This window comes from Panthera tigris, chromosome B3 (assembly GCF_018350195.1).
Source record: "Panthera tigris isolate Pti1 chromosome B3, P.tigris_Pti1_mat1.1, whole genome shotgun sequence".
NCBI lineage: Eukaryota > Metazoa > Chordata > Mammalia > Carnivora > Felidae > Panthera > Panthera tigris.
This window is the reverse complement of record NC_056665.1, coordinates 73,218,300-73,244,153: the sequence shown is the minus strand read 5'-3', so window position 1 is coordinate 73,244,153 and position 25,854 is coordinate 73,218,300. Positions and strand designations below refer to the sequence as shown.

Below are 25,854 nucleotides of genomic sequence, written 5' to 3'. Positions count from 1 at the left end.
TGCCTTCTCTTAAAAATTCCACCTGGGGTTGTTTCAAGGAGCCAGCTGGAGAAGAAGAGGTTAATGGGAGATGGGAGGCCAGAGTGAGCTCTCTAAGATGGTGGGCCGGATGTTGTCCCTGTTGACCACCATAGGCAAGAGTTTTAGGTAATTGCCAGCCACCTGAGTTATATCTTCATCTTTCTTCCTTAGAGGGCGATGCCAAGAAGCTGGTGACGGCTTTCTTCTCCTTCCACCATGGCTGACGGCATTAAATATGAAGTGGCCTCCCAGCAAGAGGGGGACGCCTCCCCTTTGGGCGATGAAGCCAGCTCAGGGTCTGAGCAGGTAAAGCTGAAGAAGGAGATCTCGCTGCTTAATGGCGTGTGCCTGATTGTGGGGAACATGATCGGCTCGGGCATCTTTGTTTCCCCCAAGGGCGTGCTCATGTACAGTGCCTCTTTTGGCCTCTCCCTGGTCATCTGGGCTGTTGGGGGCCTCTTCTCCGTCTTTGGAGCCCTTTGTTATGCGGAATTGGGCACCACCATTAAGAAATCTGGAGCCAGCTATGCCTACATCCTCGAGGCCTTCGGGGGATTCCTTGCCTTCATCCGACTGTGGACCTCACTCCTCATCATCGAGCCCACCAGCCAGGCCATTATTGCCATCACCTTTGCCAACTACATGGTGCAGCCCATCTTCCCGAGCTGCTTTGCCCCCTATGCGGCTGGGCGCCTGCTGGCTGCTGCCTGTATCTGTAAGTGGGGCCAGGGCAGGAGGTGTGGGCTGGAGCGCCAGGGCAGAGGCTGGGATGTGAGTCCAGTAAGCCAGTGAGAAAGGAGCTGGAAGCGAATGCCTCCGACAAACACTCTTGTTTTCATTTTATTATAAAAAAAAAAAAAAAAAAGATTCTATTTTTAAGTAATCTCTACACCCAACGTGGGGCTTGAATTTACAACTCCTAGATCAAGAGTTGTATGCTTTGGGGCAAGTGGGTGACTCAGTCAGTTAAGTGCTTGGGCTCAGGTCAGGATCTCGGGGCCTGGGGGTTCGAGCCCCATCCGGCTCTGTGGTGACAGCTCGGAGCCTGGAGCCTGCTTCGGATTCTGTGTCTCCCTCTCTCTCTGCCCCTCCCCCGCCATGCTCTGTCTCTCTCCATCTCTCAAAAATGAGTAAACGTTAGAAAAAAAAAAAGAGTCGTATGCTCTGCCGACTGAGCCAGCCAGTCGCCCCCTCTTGTTGTCTTTAAATTAGTGTGGGCTTCGTGTGAAAATTCAAATGGTAGCAACGTGTAAAAACAGGCAACAATAAAGAGAACGCTTCACCTCTTCCCCACTTTCCCACGGTAGCCCCACTAGCAGTTCGTATGCCCTTCCTGACTTTTTCTTGTTCCTTTAAGAAGTGTCGTTAAAAAAATGTAGTTTTCTTCTGTTTTTATTTTTTGTAAAGTTTATTTATTTTGGGAGAGGTAGTTGTTTTGTTTTTAAAATATGGGATCATGGTACACATATAATTCCGGTTTGTGCTTTATTCCCAGAATTTACCAGTGACATTTTCTACTTAGAGATCTATTTAAAAAAAAAATTATTTATGTTATTCCATGATAATGTGAAGGATGTATTGTTTATTTAACAAATCAGTCCTCTTAGTGGCCATTTAAGCGGGTTCTAATTTGTTAGGCACACAGGTAATGCGCCAATGAATATTTTATTGTTTATACGAGTTTTTCTGTGGGCCAGATTCTTAAAACCGTCATTTCAATCTACCCTGACTTTTGCTCTGTCTCATAAGTAATGTATTTAAACCTATACATTCAGCAAAGCCACTTTGGAGGTCCTGAGAAGCTGATCGTCTATAGCCCCATCCCCCAGGGGCCTCTGTTCTGGAAAAATGGCCTCCTTGCCTGAAACCTTGGAGACCCTTCCCACACCCCAAATGTGGAGAAGCTTGGAAATTCTGTCATTTTAAGGGGCACCTCCCCCAGCAGCGGTGGCTGCAGAGTGTGGGCATTTTGCACCAGGTGTAGTTGCTCCCTGGATCAATCCTCTCCAGTCGGCTTTGTGTCCTCTTTTCTCGAGGTTTCTCCACTGCCCCATCTTATTCCTCAGCTTCCTCTCCAGCCTGCCCCCTTTGACTGTTGTGCGGAGTCCTGGGTGTCTCCATGGGGTCCCCTTGTGCTTTGTGCGTCCGTGCTTGTGGCTTGGACTCCTCTTCGTGTATGGGGATGTTTGTCAGGCATGGCAACAATCAGGGAGGGGAGGAGGGCACTGTCTCTTGTTACAAGAAGGAGGCTTTCCCTTGAGGTCTCAGATGTGATCTGTAATGTCTCTTGCGTCATTTACAGTTGACTTACTGGGGAAACTAATTTTAGGATCTGTCAGTCTTGAGGTGCTCTCCAGTGTGGGCATACTGTTATGTATCTTGTGTGGTGTAGGGATTATTCCAAGCAAAATTTCCAAGATGGCTGCATCGTTTGAAGTACTAGAATCCAATAATTTTAACCATCTCTGTTGAAATCTCTTTAAAACCAGTGATATGTCTGCCTGCCTTCATAACTTGACATTTCTTTTGGTGACTCAGAGTCACCATTACACATCTCTATTCTTACATGACTATGAGGCCTCAGGCCGCTGGGGCGGGGACGAGTGTTGACTTCTTCAGGAGCTTCCAGGGTGCTGGCCTGACTTCAGTTCAGCAGTTTCATTCTTTATGAGTTCCATCTGTGTCATGTCTGACAGCTGTTGTTCCTTGACTCTGGCATTGTGCCTACCTCCATCAGCCACCCCTTTTTAAAAAATGTTTATTTATTTTTGAGACAGAGAGCGTGAGTGAGGGAAGGGCAGAGAGAGAGGGAGACACAGATTCTGAAACAGGCTGCAGGCTCTGAGCTGTCAGCACAGAACCTGACGTGGGGCCCGAACCCATGAACCTTGAGATCATGACCCGAGCTGAAGTTGGACGCTCAACTGACTGAGCCACCCAGGCGTCAGTCACCCCTTTTTAATTTGCTGTGTCTAATTGGGGACAGAGATGTCCTCAGACCCTACAGTTGGGTGCACATACACATGCAGGTACACCCTTGTAAGGATATGGGCAGAGTAGCCACAGTTATGATTTGTCCGCAGAGCTCCCCAGTTAATAAAAAGATACAGTTTTGTGCATGGCTTTATGGCATATATATAACATAATTCTGATGGAGTGACAGATACACCAGATCTGTGTTTGAGCCTGCATGACCCTAGGCAGGGTGCAGTAACTGTTTTACTTCTGGGCTACTGTGTGGACGAAGTGAGATTTGGTGGAAACCATAAATCATGACTCAGGTGTAATGTATTGGTGATTATTATGTTTGAAATTATTCTCTTTTGGCTGCTTCCAGGACTTTGTTCTGTCTTTAATTACTTCAGAGGGACCTAGAGATCTGGAAGAAGGTTCAAAAGGGCAACCAAGATTGTAATTAAGAATTTAGGGACATATGATTCATGAGTTTCTTCCTTCAACCATTGTCTAACGAGCACCCAATACATGAACATTCTGTCCATATACTACCTATGCAGTAATATCTTGTTTATCTAGCCATAGCCGTTCAGGAGAAAGGTAGAGCAAAAGGCCTAGAAGCAGCCAAGAAAGAAATTTTAAACACAATAATCATTAATATGTTACAGTTGAGTCATGATTTATGGTTTTCACAGCCTCACTTCATCCGCAGAGTGGCCTGGAAGTAAACCATCCCTGCACTTGCCCAATGTCCTGCCACTACTGAGCCCTCCCTCAGGCACAGGTCTGGTGCCCTTGTCACTCCCCCAGAGTTGTCAAATATATGCCAACAATGTATGCTCAACGTGAGGACTGAGGCTGAATCTTTGAACTTAGCGAGAATAGGGATTTAATACAGAACTTTCATTCATTCACGGAACATTTAGAGCATTCTCTGCGCTAGATATTCCAATGAATGCTGGGAAGCAAAGAAGAATAAAGTCTGGACTTTGCCATCCAAGAACTCCTAGTCAAGGAGAGAGATAGATAGGTTAACCAATAATTGTCATGCAATGTAGGAAATGTGGTGATAGAGACACTGTAGGAGAAAGCAGGACAATTTTCTTCATTTGGGGAAGAGGGCTTATAGGAGGATGTCACAGAGACCATGATGTCTGAACTGAATTTTGGAAAGATACGGAGCTGTCTCCTAGGACACTTTCACTGAGGGAACTGCAGTGTGACAAGGTGTGGAGGTGCAGACAGGCATGGAATGTTCAGAGAATTCCAGGTGGTTGGTATGGCTGGAATGCAGGGTGGGAGAGGGTGAGAAGGCAGAGACTGGAAACGTAGCCCAAGGCCAGCTCCAAGACTGGTTTATACATTGTCTACACAGGGTAGACTTTATCTGGAAAGTGGGAAGTTGTTGATTGTAAGTGGGGAAGTGAAATTAGATTTGCCTGGAAGAAGAACACTGGTGGCCAGGTGGAGTGTTTTTGGTAAGTGTGAGAATCAGAAGGTAGGCACATCGGTTTAGGGAGTGGACACCTGAGTCCACTTGAAGGCTGGTGAGCAAGGCCTTTGGACCAGAGATGAGGGGGTGGATAGAAAAGTAGTAATAAGGCATGGTTTCTAGGACTTCTGGATGAGTGTGTGTGGTGGTGGGGGGCAGTTCTCAGAGGTGATGCTAAGAATTCAAGCTTGGACAGGGGGCCGGTGATGGGGCTTCCATCTGAAATAGGGAAGGTGAGCTGAGGGATGAGTAGAGGGGCATCTGGAGCTTCTGCTAGGCTGCTTATGTGGCCTTTCCATGAGCAGCGCCTTCCTTGGGTCATCATGACCCAGAGTCGGTCACTGTCCCATCAACTGACTCATACTTAAAACAGAGACTGATGTGTAAATGATGATGGCAGCCTAGGAATGTACAATGATGGACATACATCATTAGCATAATTTCTAATGACCAGAAGGTGTGTGTTCACTGTCAAGGCTTCCTAATGCCATAGTCCCTAGGAAACCCATCGAGGAATCAGGGATTGCTCTCAGGGCATGGAATCAGAGCCAAGGGAGAAAGTTTTGACTACTGGAGACAAATTTACTGAACGTGATGGGTTTTATAAAATACGGAGCTGAAAGGTAGAGCAGGAAACTCACGGTGTGGTGGAGGAGACAGGAAGTAGTCAATTACACACTTCATATGGGTAAGTGCTGGGAGCGGGTGGGGTGGGCCCTACTCAGGAGATGTCTGTACTCAACGCTGAAGGATGAAATGGCGTCAAGGGGTGGCTGAAGCGCCCACTGGCCGTGACCTACAAGGCGTGCTCCATCTGACTTCTCTCAGACCTCTCTCCCCCTCACTCTCTCTGTGGAGCTACACCGGCTTTCTTGCTTTTCTTCCAGTTTGCCTGGCCTGTTCCTGCTTCGGGAGTTTTGTACTTTATCGTTCCTTCTGCTGAGAAGGCTCTTTCCTCAGATGTCCTCAGAGCTCATCCCCTCAGTCCACTCGGGTCTTTGTACAGACGTTACTTCACCAGAGACTTCTCCTGTCTCTAATGGTCACTCTCAGTTTCCCATCCTGTTTTGTTTTTCTCGATAGCACCTGTCACCACCTGACATTAATCGTTTACTTGTCTGTTGTCTATCTTTCCCTCTAGAGTGTAAACACCACGAAAGTAAGCACTTTGTTTTGCTCACGGCTGAATATCCAGCACCTAGAACAGTGCCTGGCATCTGCTAGGTACTCAATAAATATGTTGAATGAAGAAGGGGCAAGGATATTTTAGGCACAGGGAAAGGCAATGTAAAGCACAAAGGTGAGAAAAAGAATGGAGTGTGGGTGCACGGGGGCGATTGTGGGATGTGAGGGGACAAAAGGAGGCAAGCGGCTAGAACACGACGCTCATGTTCTAGGGAGTTAAGATTTTATTCCACAAGTTAGGAAGCTCTTGTGGCAATCCAGGCAGGAAATGACAAAAGCCCAAATGAGGGCAGTGGCAGCGGGGCTGTGGCTTACTTAGGAGATGATGTCTCCAGGAAAGGATAGATAGGAGAGCAATTTAGAAGGTATAATCAGTATAACCAGTAATACTTATTGGGATGTCTGGTGTAAGAGAGAGAGGTAGGTGATGAGGAAAACACCCACCAGCTTGTAAATGTTGTATCCCAGGGGCTAAGCCTGTCTTAGGATCCACTGTATCCCCAGCAAAGAAACCAAGAGAGGAGCTTGATAACTATTCCTTGAATGAAAAGCTGAGGTTTCTGGTTTGGGCAGTTGGTAGGTGGTGGCATCGTTTACAGGGATGGGGAGGATGGAATCATGTTGAATTTGAAATTTGTAGGATAGGAGGTGGATGTGCCCATTTGGAGCTCAGTAAAGAGATGGGGCTGGAGATAGGCAAGTGCTTCGTAAATACTTGTTGAATGTTTATTTTCCCAGCACTGATCATTGTCTTCCTGGAGCTCTCACTGCATGTGTGTGCACGCATACGTGTGCGTGAGCATGCTGGGGGCTGTCAGGGTGGGCACTCCAACGCAAGGTTACAATGGATTATAATGAGTGTTGTGATTTCTTAGGCACAGGGAGCCATGGGAGCAGACCTAGGCTAGCCTAGGAGAGTAGAAACTCTGTAAGGAAGTTTAAGCTGACACCTGAATGAGGAATTAACCAAAAGAGGGCGGAGTTGCATCTCAGGCAGCAAGAACAAGAGGTATGAAAACTCCGAAGACAAGAAAGAAGGACGTTTTAGAGACTCCTTCTAGTAAAGGACGTCAGGGTGGGCTGCAATACTGAGGTTAAGGTAGGAAATGTTGACAGCTAGCCTGCAGAGGTGGGTGGAAATGGTAAGATAGTTTGTTCAGGGCTTTATTAGTTGTAGTTATTATTGTTCTATAATAAATCATCTAGTGACATAGAATAATAGTCATTTTATTTATTTATTTATGTTTATTTATGCTTGTTTGTTTATTTATTTAGGTTTATTTATTTATTTTGAGAGAGAAACAGCCCGGGGAAGGTCAGAGAGAGAGGGAGAGAGAATCCCAAGCAGGCTCTGTGCTGTCAGCATGGAGCCCGATGCAGGGCTCAAACCCACAAACTGTGAGATCATGACCTGAGCTGAAACCAAGAGTCTGACGCTTAACTGACTGAACCACCCAGGTGCCCCTATTTATTTATTTTAAAGTAATCTCTACACCCAATGTGGGGCTTGAACTCATGACCCCGAGATTAAGAGTTGCATGTTCTGACTGAGCCAGCCAGGTGCCCCACAGCTGTTTTATTCTTTTCTGGTTTCTTAGCTCAGGAATTTTGGAAGGGGTAACTGGGGCAGTGCTGGCTCAGGGTCTCGTGTGGTGGTAGTCAGATGGTGGCAGGAGCTAGAACGAGGGGATGCTGAAGAAGATGGGGGCTAGCTGGGCATCTTTTTCTTTTCGTGTTGTGTTAGATGTGTCTTTCAAGTGGTCCCTCCATATGGACTATGTTGAGTCTCCTTACATAATGGTGGCCCCAGAGCAATCAAACTCTCTACCTGGCAGCTGAAGGCTTCCAGAACGGAGTATGTCATCAACCAGAGTGGAAGCTGTGCGTTTTATGACCTAGCCTCTGAGGTCACAGGGTGTCTTTCCTGCTGAACTCTGTAGGTAGAAACATTCACAGAAGAGTATCTCTTCTTCTTCTTTTTTTTTTTTTTTAAATGTTTATTTATTTCTGAGACAAAGAGAGACAGAGCATGAGTCGGGGAGGGGCAGAGAGAGAGGGAGACACAGAATCCGAAGCAGGTTCCAGGCTCCGAGCTGTCAGCACAGAGCCAGACGCGGGGCTCGAACTCACAAACCGTGAGATCATGACCTGAGCTGAAGTCGGTCGCTCAACCGACTGAGCCACCCAGGTGCCCCAAGAATATCTCTTCATAAGAGAAGAGGCACAGACCCTATCTCTTGATGGGCAGAGTGTTACAGTCACATTGTATGAAAAGCATGTGTGTTGGGAAATGTTGTTGAGACATCTTTGGAAAATACAATCTGTTGCACAAACCACATTAAGGAGTTTGGTGGGCTTTCTCCTATGGTAATAAAAAAAAAACCTCTTTGAGAGTAAAGCAGAGAGTGACTTGTGTTGTGATTAAATTGTAGAGTTTGTGATTTTTAGAAAGATTACTCTGACTTCAGTTTGCAGAACTAAAAACAGGGAGACCACTTAGGAAGCTGTTGCCATGATCCCAGTGAGGGAGGATAGTGGCTTGGATTAGAGTCATGGGATGAGAGATGAGGAGACTGGTTAAGACTTAGACACTGATTAGATGGATATGGGTGGAGGTTGAGGATGATAAGATGACCACGTTTCTGTCTCGGGCAACTGGGTGGATGGTGATGCCAGTTACTTACAGGGAGTCAGACTGAAGGAGCAGTAGGTTAAGAGAAATTGATAGGTCAGTTTTGGATAGGTTGAATTTGTGTTTGCTGACGTCCAGTAGGTGGTTGTATATTCATATGTATATGAAATTACGGTGGTTGGGCTGGTGATATACTTTTGTGAATCCTTGGTGTAGAGGTGGTCATTGAAATCACAGTAGCAGATGAGATGATCTTGACCGGATGTAGCAAGAGAGGAGGAAAGGGGCGAGGTTAGCATCTCAGGAATGCCAACATTGAAGGATAAATAGTCCACAACAAGGAGAAGAAGCGCCCAGAGAGATAAGAGGGAAATGGGAGATGGTGAGTAAAAGAGAGCAATTTGAGAAGGAGTTGGTGGCCAACGGTGTCCAATCTGCTAAGAGGCCAAGCTAGATAAGGAGGGCGGTTGCTTGGATATATCAACAGGAAATCACCGTGACTCTGGAGAGGGAAATTTCAGGGCAGTGAGGGTAGAGTCAGATTTCAGAGAGATTGTTTATTCATCCAGTGAAACCTGAGTATCTACTATATGCCTACTTCTGGGCGAGGCCTAGGGATCCAGAAGTGACTGTTACTCAGTCTGTCCTCATTTGGCTCCGACTTGATGATAGAGACACATCAATAAACTATTCTATTGCAGTGTGGATAGTGTGGGGAAAAGCAGAGGCAGCACACTCAAGGGGGATGGGTTTACACTCAAAAGTAGCCTTTGTTGAGGAACTGTTAAGTAAGATAAGGAATGGAATGCCATTTGGAATTGACAAATAACAGGTCAGGAAAACTGTCCCTCTTCAGTGGAGTGGTAGAGTGGATATTAGTCAAGGGAAAGGAAGGGAATGTAGATATACTTTCCAGAAGACTGATTCTGTAGACAAGAAGTGTGGTTCTTAGAGGGAGGGACCGAGGTTGAGGGAAGGGTTTATGGGGAAGACTTCAGTCCTCCTTAGGCTGGTTTGGGGGTATATTTCTGGAAAATTTAGATGAAGAATCCATACCCGACAGTCACGTCTTCTCCATGGTTGGGTAGAGTGCTTGGGTGCCCCGAGTCAGCATCTCTCTCCCTTGAACTCATCCCTTTGGGAGGCAGGAATGTGTGGTGGTTAAGAGCATGGAATCAGGTCAAATTATTAGTCTCAGGTTCCTCATCTGTATAATGGAGTCTCTATCTCCTAGAGGCTTGATCTATATTTTTACCATACTTTAATCCTGTTCAAACAGTGACCATTTCAGGAGAGCAAATAATTTCTGCTCCCGTCATGGTGGCTTACTGTCCCTCTACAGATAATAGTTTTCCTTTAGAACTGCTGATGAACTACAATGCTAGATAGGCTACTATTGCGAATAGACCTTGAAATCATTTACTGATTATTGCTTAAGTAAGTTTTTTCTACGCGTGGGTGACTTCACTCATTGCTGATTTCATTGTCTGGGTAATCACGTGCTTTCCTCTCTGCCAGGAGTTTGTCCTCCCATCCCCCAACCCCAGCATGAGCCTCCCTGTGCTCAGTCCAGGTAATGGTGGTCCTGGTGCCCACCTGCACCCCCTTCGCTGCCCCAGACTGGATGGGTTGCCTCACAGTGACTTTCACAGCACCCAGTTTTTATTCTTTTTTAAACTGTCTTTTCTTTAAAAAAAAGTTTTTTTAAAATGTTCATTCAGTTTTGAGGGACAGAGAGCGAGCAGGGGAGGGGTAGAGAGAGAGGGAGACACAGAATCCGAAGCAGGCTCCAGGCTGTGAGCTGTCAGCACAGAGCCCGACGTGGGGCTTGAACTCACAGACCGTGAGATCATGACCTGAGCTGAAGTCAGTCGTTTAACCAACTGAGCCACCCAGGCTCAGGGTTTTTCTGTTTTTTGTTTAAGTTTATTTACTTTTAGGGAGAGAGAACTCACACAAAAGTGTGTGAGCAAGGGGTGGGGCAGAGAAGAGAGAGGGAGAGAGAGATTCCCAAGCTGGCTCCATGCTCAGTGTGGAGCCAATGTGGGGCTCAATCTCATGAACTGTGAGATCATGACCTGAGCCGAAATCGAGTCGGACACTTAACCTACTGAGCCACCCAGGCACCCCATCACCCAGTTCTTATAATTGTCCATGTTCACTTTTCTGTGAAGGCTGAGGACTGGGTCTGTACAAGGCCTGGAGCACAGTCAGTGCTCAGTACATACTTGCTCTCTGGCTGGCTGAATGAATGAATGAATGAATAAAGGAATAAATGAATTAGGAGTTCTGAAAAAACCTTGCTGTCCCGCCAGGTTACTATAAATGGTTACTTTTCCTAACCAGAGAAGTGTGCAGATGGCCCCTCCTAGAGCTGATTATTCTGGCTTCTCAGAGTTCTTAGGGGACTGCCCCAGTTTTCTGCAGCCAGAAGCCCCATCACCCCAGGGGGAGATCATCCCGCTCACAGTCCCACATCCTTGCATACAATAGGGACAGCATGGCGTGCTGCGGTGTATACAAGTTTTGGAGCTGGACACTGCCTGAGTGGCCTCAGTTTTCTCAATTATGAGATAAAGACTGGGGTGCCTGGCTGGTTCAGTCAGAAGAGCATGTGACTCTTGATCTTGGGGTCGTGGGTTCGACTCCCATCTGCAGTGTAGAGATTCCTTAAATAAATAAAACTTAAAAAAAGATAAAGATAATACACCTACTCTGTCACATTAAGTTAGATGATATCTATGAGAATGCAAGGGACCTAACACTTAATTGTTAGCCACAAATGGTGTGTCCTATTGCAAATTCTATTCAGTCATATGCATCTTATTAATTTCTAAAAACTTTACTTTCCATTCCACCTTTGGATGACTTAAAAGCGGTTTTAGTGTTCCAGGGATCAGAAAGGAGAGCTGAGGGGCACCTGGGTGGCTCAGTCGGTTGAGCATCTGACTTTGGCTCAGGTCATGATCTCGCGGTTCGTGAGTTCGAGCCCCACATCAGGCTCTGTGCTGACAGCTCGGAGCCTGGATCCTGCTTCCGATTCTGTGTCTCCCTCTCTCTCTGCCCTTCCCCTGCTCACGCTGTGTGTGTGTGTCTCTCCCTCTCAAAAATAAAATAAACATTGAAAAAGTTTATTTTTAAAGAAAGGAGAGCTGAGACCCTTCTTCCTCTTTGCCAGACAGGGGAACTTTTCCCTTGGCAGAGTCAGAGCGAGGTGTCCCCAAGTGCAGCCCCACCTGACTGTTCTTTCTTGAAAGCCAGCCTGCCTCGGCCACTGTTAGCCGTTTCGGACGCTTCTGCTCCTGCCTTGTCCTGTCTGTGCTTGCCTGCCCTGTGATCTAGGATCTTTGGTCTAGTTTTTTTTGTTTTTGTTTTTGTTTTTGTTTTGTTTTTGCCTTTCATGAACAGGAGCTCTTACTTCCTGTGTCTTCACAGGAGGTCTGCCCACACTGTGCCAGTCAGCCAGCAGCATATACTCAGGCCCCTCTGGGAACAGACCGCTGGTCTTTGGGGATCAGGTGTGTCCCCGATGCTTGACCCTAGTGACTTGCACATAGTAGGTGCTTCAATAAATGGCAGCTGGATGCACGAACAGGAGATGTGGCTCTAGATTTGGCTTGGCGGAGAAGGGCATTGTGTGCCTTTGGCTCTCAGGGTTGGATGAGGGCTGGGCCCACTGTGGGCTAGGCACGAGGGAGGGCAGAGAGCTCACCCCGGGTCTCCTGGAGCCGCTTGTGGGCTGTAGGGGACTTTGGATCTCTGCGTGTTTGTCTGAGAGCTTGGGCCGTGTGTCCTTGTGCAGCTTCTTCTGATACCCGACCACTGACTTCACGTACTTGTGGCTAATGAAGCGGAATAGTCAGATGCTGGGCCCGCAACTGATTTCTGCCCTTCATACTTTCTACTTGGCAGCTAGGTACTTTCTCAGAGGAGTTTTCTCAAGAGCCACTTTAGGTTGGAGGTGAGGAAGCTTCCACTTCACGTCCCACATTCACACACTGCATAGGCTGGAGTCAGAGCCTTGGGTTCTTTCTGGGGTGGGGCCGACATGAACTTCAGCACAACCTTCCTCCGCAGGCAGAGGGTAGAGCTCTGTATTGGTTGGATCCTCAAGGCTCTTCAGGGGTTCACCCTTGGTCTTCTTTTTCTTGTGTTCTTTCTCTCTGACTCAGGAGAGGCTGAGGGGACAGGCTAAAGTAGGCTTGGGAAGAAGCTGGGGAGAGTGGGCCCCCACCCTGGCTGTACATTGGAATCACCTAGGGCTTTAGAAAAATGCTAATGGCCCCTTCCTCTCCCACTTCGTTTCCCCAACCAAATAAATCTGAGCCACTGGTTAGAAGAATGGGAATTGGCTTGGAGAATGAGAACTGGGGAAGTAGAAAAGTTGCTGCTGAGGAGAACTGATGGAGGCCTTGGACGGAAAGGTTCTCAGTTGTCACTGTCCCTTAGAATTGCCTGGGAAGCCTCAAAAACACGCTGGTGCCTGGGCTCCACCCCAGCGTTTCTGACTTCATTGGCCTAGGTGGGGCCTGAGCGCTGACTTTGTTAAAGCTTGTAAAGCGATGCCAATGTGCAGCCAGGATAAAGGAGCACCAAGTTAAGGGAAGGGTTTGGGCTTGTTCTGATCAAGGCTGTTCTGTAGGTGATTATTTTGTCTAGTGATTACCTAAGGCAGCACACCCAAAGCAGGCAGATCATGACTCCTCTGGGAAACCCCGTCTTAGACTTCCTGCATCCAGAACTTCTGGGTTGGAGCTCTGAAACCCTAGGTAACATGCCTCAGGTGATTCTGATGCTCGCTTAACCTTGGGGTCCCGTTTCTGAGGACCCAAACTGTACCTAGCTGAACAAACCAGTAAGGATCGGACCGATAAGGACTAGCTGGCTTTGAGAAGAGAGCAGGTAGTGTGGTTTAATATGAGGGCCTCCTGGTACAGACCGCCTGCTTGCTCCCTCAGAGTGGTGCAGAGCCGCGGTGACCAAAACGCTGCCTGAGTTCCAGGGGGCATAGTAGGAAGACTCTGATCCAGTGATCCGTAGGGTTTATGCTCTGTGTGTTGTCTTGCCTGCTGTTCTTACCCATGATGTCTGAGTAAGCAAAATGGTCCTGTAGCCTGAAAGGTAAAAGAACCTGAGGACCATCTGCTGTCTGAGACCTATTACAGCACCTAGGAAGGGTGGAAGAAACAATACGTCAAGGAAGCCAGGAAGAAAATTTACTTATTTAAGCTTATTTGTTTGGACAGAGAAAGAGAGAGAGTGTGCATATTGAGAGGCAGAGAGAGAGGTGGGGAGGGAGAATCCCAAGCAGACTCGGGGCTTGAGCTCCCGAACCGTGAGATCATGACTTGAGCCAAAATCAAGAGTTGGACGCTTAACACACTGAGCCACCCAGGTGCCCTGAAAACATGATATTTAAGGTATAGAGAGTATCCCTGACAACACAAACAGAAATACAGCAGGTAAAAAGAGGAGAGACTTGAACTTTCTGGGTTTAGGTAACACAACTGAGGTTTTTTCAGAAACCTTACATCTGGTCCTTGTGAGGAAAGGGCAGTGGTAGAGTATTCTGGAAACATCTGGGTATTAGCAGGCCTGAGCAAACCAGTGAAGAGTCTCGGCTGCTCCCCAGGGGGTGTGACTCTGGCTGCAGGTAGACCAGCCTAATGCAGAGACATACGGTTTTTCTGGAGCAACCTACCACAAAGAGCTTGCTTGAATCACTTGAACCCACAGATGGCTATCCTTTTGCTATCCCGTGGGATGAATGATGTTACCAGTCAGAGGATACCTGAGGTGTGTCACTGGTGACTCCGAACGTCAAGATAGTGAACTGAGTGGCAGGTGGCATTTTCATCTCTGTTAATTGAAGGCTGTGCATGTGCAAGAGCAAAGAGAACCTAGAGCAGAGTACCTGACTGTAAATGCTAAGATACCAGGAGGATAAACTCTGGTAAGGGATAGAGCAGATTTCATAGAGATTGGGAGAGATGTGTTTAGTGTGGCTTTAACCTGAAATTGTAAAGGAAAGAAGAAAAATGCACAGATGAAGGTACAAATCTGGGTATTTAAAAAAATGTTTATTTTGAGAGCGAGAGTGCATGTGTGCAAGTTGGTGGGGGCGGGGCAGAGAGAGAGGAAGAGAGAATCCCAAGTAGGCTCCACGCTCAGTGTGGAGCCCAACTCGGGGTTCAATCTCATGAACCATGAGGTCATGACCTGAGCCAAAATCAAGAGTCGGACACTTAACCTACTGAGCCGCCCAGGTACCCCTAAATCTGGGTATTTTAGAGGCTGCGAGGAATCATGTAGAAGGATAAAAGTGGAAAGTTGCTGAGTAGTGCATTTGGAGAAATAGGATAGAAGGTTGGGAATGATGCTTTTGGACTCATAAATGTTAAATAAGGCTAATAAACATTTGCTTTTAGCTAAAATCCGTTTTATTCCATTAGAAGCCGTACCTCTATAAATTTTTTTTTTTAAAAGGTTTATCATAAAACATGTCAAACATCCAAAACAAGAGCAAATAATATGATGAACTCCCAGGGTTCAAGCAGCAGCATGAATGATTAATCACCATTGTTTTATCTATACTCCAACCACCCTCTTCATCCCACTAGATTATTTCAAGCCAATCGAAGACATCATACCATTTAACTTGTAAAGGTGTCATTGTGAATCTCCATAAGGATGTTGTTGTTGTTGTTTTATCATTATTATTAATTTAACATAACCAGGGCAAATGTGGAGTCCTAGTGTGAAAGTGACTATACCTACTCAGAGTTTGTACCTCTCAGAAAAAGAAATGGTGCATTTCCTCAGAAAAACTCTAAAGTTTGGCAAAGAGATGATGGAAAAGTTCAGGGAAAAGAATTTATACTCTAATAGATAGGGATTGAAAAAAAAAAGACCAGAAGCTTCTCCAAAATGAAATTTTCACCTATTTTATCAGAATTATCTTATTTAGGGCACGCCTGGGTGGTTCAGTCAGTTGAGTATCCAACTCTTGATTTCGGCTCAGGTCATGATCCCAGCATGGTGGGATCGAGCCCTGCATTAGGCTCCATGCTGAGTTTGGAGCCTGCTTCAGATTCTCCCTCTCCCTCTCTCTCTGCCTCTCCTCCCTGCTTGAGCTCTCTCTCTTTCTAAAATAAAATTAAAAAAATTCTCTTATTTAGGAAGAGGAGAATCATGTGAACAAACCAATGTGATTAAACATATTGCTTTTTGATAAGCTGAGATTTTTAGAAACAAGATACATAAGAGATGGGGAGAGGTGGCATAACAAAGATTAAATGCAGGAGTGGCCCAGAGCTGTAAGAAAAGTGTCCGAAGGTTGGTGCCCAGCATCAACTAAGATCTGAAGAAGAGACTGCGGATGATAAAAAGCTCTAGAAGCAACATACAGAGTGAAAACAGCAAGGGCAGTTAGTTCTGCAATAACAGATGGTAGAGAGAAAGGAGAAGGCCCAGTCCTGTTTTCCTTCTAACTGTATGTAGCAGAAGGATTGGTAACCTAGAAAAGGTTCAGTAAAAAACAGATCTAGGCTAACAAAAAAGCAAGACCAAGAGAATTGAGGAGATAGTAATAAAGCATACTGTTGCTTTATTTTAATTTTATTTTTATGTTTTTAAAGTTCATTTATTTTTGATGGGGGTGGGGGAGAAGGGCAGAGAGAGAGAGGGAGAGAGAGAATCCCAAGCAGGCTCCACGCTGTCAGCACACGGCTCGTCGCAGGGCTTGAACTCATGAATTGTGAGATTGTGACCTGAGCTGAAACCAAGAGTCAGCTGCTAACTGATTGAGCCCCCCAGGTGCCCCAGTTCAACTTTAATTTAAAAAAATTTTTTTAACGTTTTATTTATTTTTGAGACAGGGAGAGACAGAGCATGAACAGGGGAGGGTCAGAGAGAGGGAGACGCAGAATCTGAAACAGGCTCCAGGCTCTGAGCTGTCAGCACAGAGCCCGACGCGGGGCTCGAACTCATGGACCGCGAGATCATGACCCGAGCTGAAGTTGGCCGCCCAACCGACTGAGCCACCCAGGTGCCCCTCAACTTTAATTTTTTTATTCAAGTGTAATATAAAAGGAACAGTGCATATGTTGTAAGCGTACAGCTTGATGACTTTTCACACATTTTCACATATGTAACCACCATCCACATCAAAAAACCAGTCCTCTGAACTCCTCTTGTGTTCTTCTCAGTCACTCCCCTTGTCCCCCATGCACACATGAAGGGAAATTACTATTATTCTTAGTAGCATAGATTCATTTTGGCCATTTAATATAAGTGGATATAAAGGATATGCACTCTTTTTTTTTTTTTTTTTTAGTGTTTATTTTTGAAAGAGAGGGGTGGGGAGGTGGAGAAGCAGAGAGAGAGAGTGATACAGAGAATCTGAAGCAGGCTCCATGCCGTCAGCACGGAGCCTGATGAGGGGGCTCAAACTCACGAACTGTGAGATCACGACCAGAGCCGAAGTCAAGTTGGATGGACGCTTAACCAACTGAGCCACCCAGCCACCCCAGGATATGTGTTCTTTTTGTGTCTTTGTTCACTTAATATGTTTGTGAAGTTTATATTTTATAGTTGCAGATGGATCATATTATTGTTTAATATTCTACATATTCTAAGTATTTACTTAGTCACTCTACTGTTGATTGGCATTTGGATTGTTTATAATTATTATTTTTTACAATTATTATTATTATTGTTTTTAAGTAAACCTTATGCCCAACATGGGGCTTCAACTCACAACCTTGAGATCAAGAGTCACATGCTCAGGGGCACCTGGTTGACTAAGCTGGTAGGGCATGCAACTGTCTTCTTTATTTTTTTTAATGCTTGTTTATGTTGAGACAGAGAGAGCGAGCGAGAGAGAGAGAGAGAGAGAGAAACAGCGTGAGCAATGGAGGGGCAGAGAGAGAGAGAGAGAGAGAGAGAGAGAGAGAGAGAGAGAAAATCCCAAGCAGGCTCCGTAATCCATGGAGAGCCCCGTTCGGGGGTTGATTCCATGACCGTGAGATCATGACTTGAACTGAAATCAAGAGTTGGATGCTTAACTGACTGAGCCACCCAGGCACCCCTGAGCATGTGAGTCTTGATCTTGGGGTTGTGAGTTTGAGCCCCACATTGGGTGTAGAAATAATATTAAAAAAAAAAAAAAAAGGCAAAGAGGACCTGGGTGTCTCAGTGGGTTAAGCATCCAACTCTTGATTTTGGCTCAAGTCATGATCACACAGTTTGTGAGATTGAGCCCCACATCAGGCTCTGGGCTGACAGCATGGATCCTGCTCGGGATTCTCTCTCTCCCTCTCTCTTCCCCTCCCTCACTTGCTTGAATGCACATGCGTGCTCTCTCTCAAAATAAATAAAAAACATTAAAAACAATCTTACCAAAAAAAAAAAAAAAAAGAAAGAAAGAAAGAAAAAAAAGAGTTGCATACTCTACTGACTGAGCCAGCCAGGAGCCCCAGGTTATTTCTAATTTTTGACTATTACGTGGTATAGCTATGAAAATTCTATAAATGCGTGCTAATTTCATTGAATCATTTGATTGTGTCATTAGATTGCAAGGGCAGAGACACGTTTATACAGATTTCAGAGAAGTTCTTGGCAAATTCTCACAATATTCTTGTTGACAAGGTAGAAAAAGGTGGACTAGATAAAAGAATACTTTGGTGGATTCTTGGTTGATGTTGTAGAATAATGACAGCATACAGGAAGGTCTCTAATGATAGACTACAGGGCTCTGCCTGTCTAGTCAACATTTTCATCAAGACTTCAGGGAGGACCCAGAAGGTATGCTAATCAAATTTGCAGATTTCACAAATTGAAGGCATTTGAACTACTCAATAAAATTAGGAGGGAAAATCCATTTCTAGTAGATGAGAATGATACCTAAAAATTTACAGAGGAAAGTTCCTGGGAATAAATGTTAAGGTCTCCTATTTAGGATTAAAAAAAAAAAAAAAAAAAAATCCCTTTTTTAGGCCCTGAAAGGGGGATAGGGAAAAGCTCATTAGTTTGAGGTGGAGTTGGAGTTGACAATGAATTCAAACTGAAACCCCCTAGTCTGCAAAAATGTCTGGAGTGTTCTTTGTGGTCTCATGTTTCCAGGGACATACTGACAAAGTGAAGTAAATGGAGAGGAGGGAACTCGATGGTGAGTGAGTGAGTGATCTGGAAGTGACATTTGTCACACAAGAGGTTGAAGAAACTGCGTTTTTAGCTTCAATGGGGGAAGTATCAAAAGGGACAGGGTGTTAATGTTTGATAAGAAGGGCCATTATGTAAATGAGGCTATTTATCTGGATTCTGTGTAGTTCCAGAGGAGAGGTCTAGGACTACTGGGTAGAAGTTAGGAGGAAGAAGTTTTTGACTTAGTGGAGGGAAGAGTTATTGATCTCTTTAAAAATGGAATGAGTTGTCTAATAAATAAAGTATTGAGGTTTTATAGTCTCTGGGAATTTGAAGCAGAAAATACACTGAATAGTGGCCAGAGTTTCATGTGTTACATTCTATGTGTTTAAAACTAACAGTGCTGGGAGAATTGTGGGTTTAATGTTCTTTTTTCAGGGACTGTTTAGTGTGGGCATCTAAAGTAAATCTGGGCATCTGATCTGAGTGGGCCTACAAGCTTTGTTGTTCTGTATCAGTCTATGTGGGTGCTTTCCTGGCTTTTAGTTCTACAGCTGACGCTGGGCCTTAGTGCTAGAACTAGCCTTCTGCTCCAGGAGAGTCCATGCAGTTGGGTTTGATGACCGACCGACCGTGCAGGGGCATCTCTTTAGATGATTATAGGAGTGGCTTCTCCTTCCTCCAGAGCAGGTCAGAGCAGGAAAGGAGCTGCACCTGAGTCACGGGTCCAAGGTGATTTCCAGCCATCTTCTTGTGGACTTGGCCCAGTGTTGGGTGGAGATGGAATTACACCTAGAGGTTGGAGGGTAGGGCATTTCTGTCCTTGAGGTTGGCTTGCAGTTGCCGCCATATTACTATAAGCCTGTGGTCCCCTCCTTTTCCTGCCTCTGAAGCAGGAGGTTGGGCTCCACTTTAAGAACAGTGCACTAGGCTGGGCTTTGGGGGCTCCGGTCAGCTGTATCCGCTGTGGGCGAGGACAAACAGCCCAGTCAGCAGTGCTGCCTGCCATACCCATTTCCTGCTCCCATGGCCAAGAGGCCCTGGAGGAAGCTGGGCTCTGGGGAAGGTGAGGGCCAGCTCTCCTCAGGCAGTGCCCTGCTCCGTTTCCTTCCATAGGATTCCCTTCTTCATTCAAACCTCGTCCCGGTGCTCAGGACGCAGTAGATCAGGGCAAGATGGTGGGTTGGTGGCTGAGAAAGAAGGCTCAGGTGTGGGGGGAGGGAGAAAAACTGGTGGGTAAAAGGAGGGATGCAAATAGATGGATATGGAATTCAAGTAGAGAAGCAGTAGGGATTAAAATGCAAACAATCCATGTATTTTCATTTCAGAATTTGTTGTGGTAAAGGATGATGAGTTGTCTTTTCCCTGCCCACATGCCTGGACAGAGCTGAGAACAGATGCTGTGGCACAAGGCTGGAGACAGACTCTGAACCTGAATTAATCCCTGAAGTTAGGCCAGTTTGGTGGTGTGACTGTAGTTACCTTGAGGGCTATCAGTTTCTGTGATCCCATTCCCTTGTGAATATTGTAGCATCTGTTGTCCCTGGCCTTTCTTTTTATATTTTATTTTGTTTTATTTTTACTTTTTTTTTTAATTAAAAAAAATTTTTTTAATGTTTATTTATTTTTGAGACAGACAGAGACAGAGTGTGAGTGGGGGAGGGTCAGAGAGAGAGACACAGAATCTGAAGCAGGCTCCAGGCTCTGAGCTGTCAGCACAGTGCCCGACGTGGGGCTCGAACTCACGGACTGTGAGATCATGACCTGAGCCAAAGTCAGACACTTAACCGACTGAGCCACCCAGGCGCCCCTTATTTTTACTTTTTAAAGTAAACTCTGCACCCACCTTGGGACTCGAACTCATGACCCCAAGATCTAGAGTCATATGCTCTACCAACTGGTAGCCGGCCAGGTGCTCCCCTTCCCCCACTTCTGCCCTTTTTTGGTCTCGGGCCGGGCGTTTCTACTCAGAAATCTGGCTGCTGTGTTATTTGTGAAGCAGCAGCAGAGCCTGAGGGTAAGGTGTAGGGGTCACAGGGTGAACAGAAGGGGCGTGAGGGCTGTTGAATGGCTGGAAACTGAAGCCCAGTGGGGAGTGAAGGATGGGTAATTGACTGGGGAGGATCAACAGAGCTGAGAGATTTGTGGAGGGTGAGATAAAGGCACTTTGGTCATTTTGTAGGGTGCTTGGGAGCCAGTATGCATGTCTTTAATTATTAACCGAGCACTGAGGAGTTACCGGTGTATTTTTGCCCAGCCCTGTGATAAGCTTTGGTTGTTTATTGTCTTGTTTATTAGGCAGAAAGGCAAGTGTTTGTATAGGACTAGAATGCCCCTTCTACTGAAGAGCAGAAAAGAACTTGGGCAGCGAGAATAGGGGTATAAAGAAGGGGGGGATGGGGGAGAGAGAGACAGAAGATGAGCTGTTCTTTGAGGTTGGTCTTTCCTGCTTCTCAGGATGAAGATGCTTCTGGGGCAGTGTGGTGAGGCCAGGACACAAGAAAACAGGGGGGATTAGGGACATTGAGGGACATGCCACCACCAGAGCTGAGACAGGGAGTATTTCTTCCGTAGCCTGAAGCAGGCAAGCCCAGCACCGGACCTCACTTTCTGCAGTTTAAGGCAGGCTGATTCTGATCTTACCCTGGGATCTCTTGGAAGGAACTGTTAAGCCCCTCCTGGTGCTCCAGTTGCTGATCTGGGAAGGCAGAAGCAGCAAGGTGATTCTCTGCCAGAGTGGGGAAGGCGTGCTGCAAGTGCCTGCCTGCCTGCTTAAGAGGCTGGTGGGGGATTGAGAACATTCAGCTGAGTTTCAGAATCATTTCTTTTGACTTTCTTCCCTGTAACATCCTGGGGCTATCGGTCAACTTCACAGCATGTGTGGGCTTCCCTTCTTGAATGTCATCTTCTGAAGTAGTAAACTGAAACTTTTTTGGGGGGAACAGATTTCTCTGAAATTCGGACATAAAGCTTAGGACGCTTTTCTTAGAAAAATGCATATATTTTTGGTGTACATACATAACCATTTACAAGGAATTTCAAGCATTGCGGAAGCTGTAGGTTAAGAACTCTCTAGGGGTGATCCATGGACTTTGCCAAAGCTCATCCAGGTAAAGGGATTGCCTCTACCCCCGAGGTAGAAGGACTTGAGGAATGTTTGTGGGTTTTTTTTTTTTTTTTGAATGTTTATTTACATTTTGAGAGTGCATGTGAAGGAGAGGAGCAGAGGGAGAAAGAGAGAGGGAATCTTAAGTAGCAGGCTCCACGCACAGTACAGAGTCTGAAATGGGGCTTGATCCCATGACCTTGGGATCAGATAACCTAAGCTGAAATCAAGAGTCAGATGCTCACCCAACAGATTCACCCAGGTGCCCCTGTTTATTTTTGAGAGAGAGAGAAAGAGAGAGAGAGAGAGAGAGAGAATCCCAAGCAAGTTTCTCTGCTGTCAGAGTAGAGCCTGATATGGGGTTTGATCCCATGAACTGTGAGATCGTGACCTGTGTGGCTCACTCTTTTGCAATGTCCAGTCAGGAAAAATGCTGTCCCCACTCTATAGGAACCTCAGCTCCAAGAATCTTTCCAAGTACAAAAACAAGTGGCTGAGCTGGCAGGCAGCAGCAGGAAGTCTGGCCCCCATTCTAATCCCTGGCCACATGTTCTGACCTGCTGGGCCAGGCATTGGATAAGTCACAACAGGATCTACCAAGGTTAACAATACCAGAGCGCCGAGTCCTGGAGCCCGTATCAGGAGGTAAAGGGGTGGAAAGCTGGACAGACCATGACTTTTCGGAGCCAGTAGCGGAAAAACATCACTAATCCTGTACAGCTACCAGTTGCCTCCCACTGCTGTGAACACTTTTGTATGTAAGCAAATCCAGTTACTTTGTTTTTCCTCTCTTAGTGTAAGTGCTAAGGGTGTGTGTGGTGCTGCCTACACAGATGCTCAGCAGGTGCCTTTGAATGCTAATGGTGAGGACATTCTGGGCAGAGGTGTCAAATACACAGCAGGTCAGAACCCAAACACTTCTTTGGCCAAGGGCTCTGTTTTGATGACTGCTACTGGAAATATTGCTTGAAAGTCTAAGGCTCTCTGGGTGGTAGGGACAGTCCCCAATCAATATTGTTATTATTATTTTTTCAGGTCTCTTAACCTTCATTAACTGTGCCTATGTCAAGTGGGGAACACTGGTACAAGATATCTTCACCTATGCTAAAGTCTTGGCATTGATCGCCGTCATCATTGCAGGCATTGTTAGACTCGGCCGGGGTAAGACATAATAGTGACTAAGTTTTGTGCAGTTCTTTGAGCCACACTTCTTTAAGTGCCTTTTGTGCATTCTCATTTGCTAGGTACTACTAGTTCCATTTTATTTATTTTTTATTTATTTAATTTTTAATTTTTTTTTTTTTTTAACATTTATTTATTTTTGAGACAGAGAGAGAGAGCATGAATGGGGGAGGATCAGAGAGAGAGGGAGACACAGAATCTGAAACAGGCTCCAGGCTCTGAGCTGTCAGCACAGAGCCCGACGCGGGGCTCGAACTCATGGACCGTAAGATCGTGACCTGAGCTGAAGCCGGCACTCAACCGACTGAGCCACCCAGGCGCCCCTATTTATTTTATTTTTAATGTTTTTATTTACTTTTGAGACAGAGAGAGACAGAGCATGAGCAGAGGCAGAGAAAGAGAGGGAGACACAGAATCTGAAGCAGGCTCCAGGCTCTGAGCTGTCAGCACAGAGCCTGATGCGGGGCTCGAACTCATGGAGTGTGAGATCATGACCTGAGCTGAAGTCGGACGCTCAACCGACTGAGCCACCCAGGCGCCCCTACTAGTTCCATTTTATAGATGGGGGAAACTGAGGCTGCAGAATTAAGTATCTTGCCCGAGTCCCTAGCTAGTAAGTTAGTGCAGATTTGTACTCAGATGACCCCAAAGCTGGTCTTGCCAGCTGTTGCAGACTGTATGTCCAATGCTGTGGCTGTGATTGTTCTGCCCGTGGAAGTGGGTAAGGGCAGAAATGAAACCCTTGTACCCACTCCTCTCCAGTTTCCAGGTAGGAACACATAGTCTACTACTCTATTGACCTGGGCCTTCTAAGCCCTATCCTTCCTCCATTCTGTACCAGCTGTCTGTGGGGTTAGAAAAGGGGTGGGATCGGGTAGCTTACAGGATAGGACAGAACCACATTACTTAGGTTCTATAGCCCTTCAGTTCTGTCATGGTTTCTTACCCTAGAAAACCACCATGGTCCTTCCTGTCAAGATCCTCATGCTGTTTGTTCCCTGCATTCCAGCCCATCATTGTAGAGGTCTCTCTTCTGTCCCTGTTCTTTTACCACTGCCCTTGCTGCCAACCGTGTTCTAAGCCACTCACTAGCTGTTACTGTCCTATTCTTTTACTCCTTTATTCGATCACCTTAAAGTTGAGGGCGAACCACTAATCCTTTTGTCTTTCCATGTTCTCTGGATTCCAGGAGCCTCCACTCACTTTGAGAATTCTTTTGAGGGTTCATCATTTGCAGTGGGGGACATTGCCCTGGCATTGTATTCGGCTCTGTTCTCCTACTCAGGCTGGGACACCCTCAACTATGTTACTGAAGAGATCAAGAATCCCGAGAGGTAGGTATCTCACCATCAATTTTCCACAGCAGTAAAGATATGCTATCATTTATTGAGTTGTGCCCGACAGCATACCACAACCACTGAGACTGATTTTATTGGTTCCACTTTAATAGATGGGAGGTCTAAAGCCCAAATACCTAGTCTGTAACGGCAGGCCTTTTCACATCTGCTCACTCATTCCTACATTAATTAAAGCAGGTTCTACCGTGTGTTCATCCATGCTTTCATATGGCTTTTCCTGGATACTCCTCCACCTTTATCCTCACATAGATAACTTTAGGTCCCAAATGCCCCCAAACGGTCCTATTTCCTTTTTGATCCTTTGCTTTCTCAAATTTATACTGACATAGTGGTATCATGTCAGCATCGAATGCTATTGCTTCATCCTTTTTATTCTAAAATACTCTGTAGTCATGCAGTGACAAGAGCACTGGACAGGGAGTCAAAGAGCCTGGAGCCTGTCTTTCCACTCATTTGTTGATGACCTTGAGGGAGTCCCCTGCCAACTCTGCCTGCTTCCTTATGTATAAATTGAGGGGGTTGAATTATATGATCTCCAGAGCCCTTCCTGGATCAAAAATTCAATTATTCTTGGAACTGAGAGTATGAGGGAATGGAGTTTCTGTAAATTTTTAAATCAAAATAATAAACTTTTCTTGGCACACATCCAGTGTTGCAATTCCAGGAGCAGATAACAGAAGCAGGACTGAGCCTGGGTGGTGCTTCCACCTACTGGACAGAAGCTGAATGACTTGAGAATATCCCCCCTCCCCCTCACTGTGAAGAATGCTTATAAAGGTCATTGCTTTATTGGTCCAGAGGACCTTGTCCTTGTGTCTTGGCCACTGGTTAGGATGGCACATAAGCTTCTCAAGTTGAGTAAGGGCATGGACATAGTTCCCAGCTTGCTTATGTAGATACATAGTGTTCTTCCCAACAAGAGTCTTATTCTCTGGAGATGTTAGATTTCACAATTGGCCTCCATAATTTCCTCTTAGATTTCTCCACTTTAATACAAATTTCCCAACGTTGACAATCTTGAGAGGGAATCCTGACGTCAAGAGGCTTTGGATGTGAAAACCAAAAAGCCCCTGTTTCCTGTGCTATTATTCTGTGACATAGTTCTGTTAATCCTTTTTCTGCTCAGCCTTTTCTCTAAATGTGATATTCTTTTCCCTTGATGCCCTTTAAGCTCTGAACTCTGAAGAATGAAGTCACGATTGTAGGTAACTTCAAAGGCAAAAGCAATGGGGCAATGCACAGGAGGCACCACCCCTGGATTGGTGTGGGAGTGTAAGGAATAAAGGAGATGGGGATGTGACCGTGGGACTAATGCATGCATTATTCTATTTGGTCATAGGAACCTACCTCTCTCCATTGGCATTTCCATGCCCATTGTCACCATCATCTACATCTTGACCAATGTGGCTTATTACACTGTGCTAGACATGAGGGACATCCTCGCCAGTGATGCTGTTGCTGTGGTAAAGGATTTTCACAAGCAGAAGGCTGAGGGTGTGCTTGTAGGAAAGTGGGTGGTCCTTGAAAGGAACATGCTTAGGGGCGCCTGGCTCAGTCAACGGAGTGTGTGACTCATGATCTCAGGGTTATGGGTTATGAGCCCCATAGGAGGTATAGGGATTACTTAAAATTAAATCTTAATTTTTTTTTTTTTTTTTTTGGAGATAGAGTACGAGTGGAGGAGGGCCAGAGAGAGGGAGACACAGAGTCTGAAGCAGGCTCCAGGCTCCGAGCTGTCAGCAAAGAGCCCAATGCAGGGCTCAAACTCACAAACCGTGAG

General features: G+C 45.9%; 1 protein-coding gene across 4 annotated transcripts in view; it reads left to right on the top strand.

The window, feature by feature from the left end:
* Positions 1-25,854, top strand: part of SLC7A7 (solute carrier family 7 member 7) — a 34,254-nt gene that overhangs the window by 5,470 nt on the left and 2,930 nt on the right. For all 4 annotated transcript variants that reach the window (XM_007097951.3, XM_007097953.3, XM_015544683.2 and 1 more), the window contains exons 2-5: positions 193-736; positions 22,570-22,695; positions 23,906-24,050; positions 25,414-25,537. In XM_007097951.3, the coding sequence (XP_007098013.1) occupies positions 238-736; positions 22,570-22,695; positions 23,906-24,050; positions 25,414-25,537 (894 nt within the window). In that variant the 5' untranslated portion in view covers positions 193-237. The remainder of the gene's footprint in view (positions 1-192; positions 737-22,569; positions 22,696-23,905; positions 24,051-25,413; positions 25,538-25,854) is intronic.